At 50.0% G+C, this 3,022-nt stretch overlaps 1 protein-coding gene across 1 annotated transcript; it reads right to left on the reverse strand.

Moving 5' to 3' along the window:
• Positions 1-793: 793 nt before the first annotated feature.
• On the reverse strand, positions 794-1,255 carry LOC120273739 (spidroin-1-like). Its single transcript, XM_039280443.1, has one exon. It carries the CDS (start codon positions 1,253-1,255, stop codon positions 794-796), a length of 462 nt encoding a protein of 153 aa, XP_039136377.1.
• Between the last annotated feature and the right edge of the window lie 1,767 nt (positions 1,256-3,022).

Genomic DNA, 3,022 nt, shown 5'->3' on the forward strand with positions numbered 1-3,022 from the left:
GTCTTGATACTCTTGAGGTGGATAGGAGAGAAAAAAAAAATTATAAAAATCTCCTCTTGAAGCCTACCATGAGGTCTTAACACTCATGGGGTAGATAGGAGAGAAGGAAAATTTATGAAAAATCTCTTTCAATCCGAACATGAGGTTTTGAAGCTCATGGGGGTGGACAAGAGAGAGATTATAAAAAAATCTCCTCGTAAAGCCGGCCATGAGGTCTTAACACTCATGAGAACGGAGGAAAAATTTATAAAAAAAAATTCTTTCAAGCCTACCATGAGGTCTTAACACTCATGGGGGGTGGATAGGAGAGAAAAAATTTATAAAAAATCTCCTCTTGAAGTGGAGGAAAAATTTATAAAAAAATTCTCTTTCAAGCCTACCATGAGGTCTTGACACTCATGGGGGTGGAGAAAAAAATTATAAAAATTCTCTTTGAAGCCTACAATAAGCTTTTGACACTCATGGGGGTGGATGAAATTATAAAAAAAAAATCTCTTTGAAGTCTACCATGGGGTCTTGACACTTATGAGAGTGGAGGGAAAAATTTATAAAATTTTCTTTAAAGCCTACTATGAAGTCTTGACACTCATGGAGGTAGAGGAAAAAGTGTATGAAAAATTTCTTTGAAACTTACCATGAGGTCTTTGTTAGGGAATACAGCTGTATATCTATATTTGTATAGCTACCTTATTTATATAACTGTGTATCTATATATACCTTGTACATTGTAGGTTTTGTGTAATGAAAAATTGATTAATCTTTTCCACCTAACATGGGATCAGAGAGGTTTTTCTCAACCTAATTTTTCCGCGTCGCCGTCCTCGATCCGTGTGTGCCGTCTCGATCCGCGCGCGCCACCCTCGGCAGTCGTGCCCGCCGCAGCGTCCAGCGCCGCCACGCGCCCTCGGCCTCTGCCTGTGGCCGCGCCTCGACTCTCGCCACCGTAGCGCCCGTCTCGGCCTCGCCCCGGCAGCCCGGCATACCTCGGCCCGTACCCGCCCGTAGCCCGCCCGCCGTCCGCAGCAGCGTCCCAGCGCCTCTCGCCGGCGCGACCGACCGCTTCGCCGCCCAGCAGCGTGCCGCCCGGCCACAGCGTCCCGTAGCGCCCTCGCCCGGCGCCCAGCCGCCCGCCGCCCAGTATGTCCCCAGCGTAGCGCGTCCCACGCGCGCCCGCCCAGCCGTCCTCGGCCCTCGCGCGATGCCCGTGTTGCCCGCCAGCCACGCGTACGCCCTCGACCCGCGGTGTGTTTTCCATGGCCTCTGCCCAGGTTTCTTATCTGCCAAAAGGCGAGACGTCATGCTCGATGGCAGAGTATAAAAGCATGGTTGTCCACTTTACGTGTGCTCAGCCGCGGACTTAATCTTTGGGATCATGTTGATGGTACGCGTCGAGTCTCTAGTTTCTTCTAGTACCGCCTCTTACGGCTCCTCTTACGTCTCGATTACGGTAGCGTCCTCTTCCACGTCTCTCGACTTGCTCGAGTGGGCGAGGATGATCTTTCGTACCATTGCTATCATCTGTCAGTCCTGTGAGCTTCCTATTGGCTTGGCTGTTTGTGATCTTTCTGACCCAGGCGATTTGGGATCACTCTGGCGCACTCTATCTTCCTTCCGGTCGGGCGTTGCGCTACTCCTTGCCTACGAGACTCTCACATCTACCTGCTCGGTGAGGGCGTGCGTCTCGAGTTCTTCTTGGTGCTCGAGTGATTTATGGCGTCGGTGTGATGAGATGACACCCTCTCCTTCTCCAGGCACTGTGCGATGTCTTGCCATTGCTCGGGATCGTGATTATCTTCGCATTTATGAGTTTCTCATGCGTCTTCGCCACGAGTTCGAGCCGTTCGGGCTCGGCACTCTTGCCGGGTTACACCTCATACGCTAGTGATACTCGGCATATGTGCTTGCGAGGAGACTGCGTCTTCGGTCCTTAGATGTGGTTCCACCACTGCCGCTCCTCACTCGTTCTTCTTTGCTCCCAGTGAGAACCTAGTGTCAGACCATTGCTCTTTTTGATGCCGTCTCACGGTCTTAGCGCTCTTGTCGTCCTCATCTCGGTCTCGGGGGACCGGTTTCTAGTGCAGCCTCCTCGGCGAGTCGGGTTCGGTGTCATTCTTGCCATGCTCGACCATATTCGTCTGAGTGTTACAAGCTCCGGTAGGCTCGGATGATAGCTACGTGTACGCCTGACCCCCCTCCCTCGGCTACTCAAAGTGGTCCGTTGTCTGGCTGGCCGGTTTCGACTAACTTATTCGGCGACTTTCGAGTCGAGATATCTCCCTTCTTCAGCTGATACTCACTCGGGATGCCTCAGGCGTCTCCGCTCACCCATCGATCGCCTCCGCCCCTACGGTGTTCTTCGTCCTCTTGGTTTACTTGACTCTGAGCTTCTTTTTCATATGACCTATGATGCTACCCACCTTCACTCTCTTCACCCTTTTTCTTCCGTTCTTCGTGTCATTATTGCTAATGGCACGACACTCCATGTTCCTAGTCATGGCCTCTTACACACCACTCATTTTCATATTCCTGATGTTGTCTTTGTACCACAGCTCTAAGAACCTTATTTCTGCTAGCCAACTTGCTTCTCTTTGCTATCTTGTTATTTTTTATGAGTTTGGTTGTCGTGTGCAGGATCGTCTTACAGGGACCCTCATTGGAGCTGGCCATTGCCATAGTGGGGTGTATGTGCTCGATCATCTTTGTCTTCCATCCTCTTCTACATTACCAGCAGCCTCTATTTATTGTTTTTCTACTGTTCGTTTCTATCGATGGCATCATCGGCTTAGCCATCCCTAGTGGTTCTTATCTGTTTTCTCTTATTCATCGAGGCGTTTTAGGTGCGTGTTTTAGTTGATAATTCTCATTCTTGTTCGGGTTGTAAGCTTGGCAACAGCCTACAACTCCCGTATCCTTCCGAGTGTGTCTAGAGTGCGGGTCTCCGTTTGAATTAGTTCATTCGGATGTTTGGGTCCTGCCCCGTTTGTTTCCAAAGGTGGACATCGTTATTATGTTATTTTTTATG

Source organism: Dioscorea cayenensis, chromosome 12 (assembly GCF_009730915.1).
Source record: "Dioscorea cayenensis subsp. rotundata cultivar TDr96_F1 chromosome 12, TDr96_F1_v2_PseudoChromosome.rev07_lg8_w22 25.fasta, whole genome shotgun sequence".
Lineage (NCBI taxonomy): Eukaryota > Viridiplantae > Streptophyta > Magnoliopsida > Dioscoreales > Dioscoreaceae > Dioscorea > Dioscorea cayenensis.

Excerpts from the sequence above, each read along its gene's own strand:
- LOC120273739 (XM_039280443.1), bottom strand. The coding sequence starts at position 1,255 with ATGGAAAACACACCGCGGGTCGAGGGCGTACGCGTGGCTGGCGGGCAA.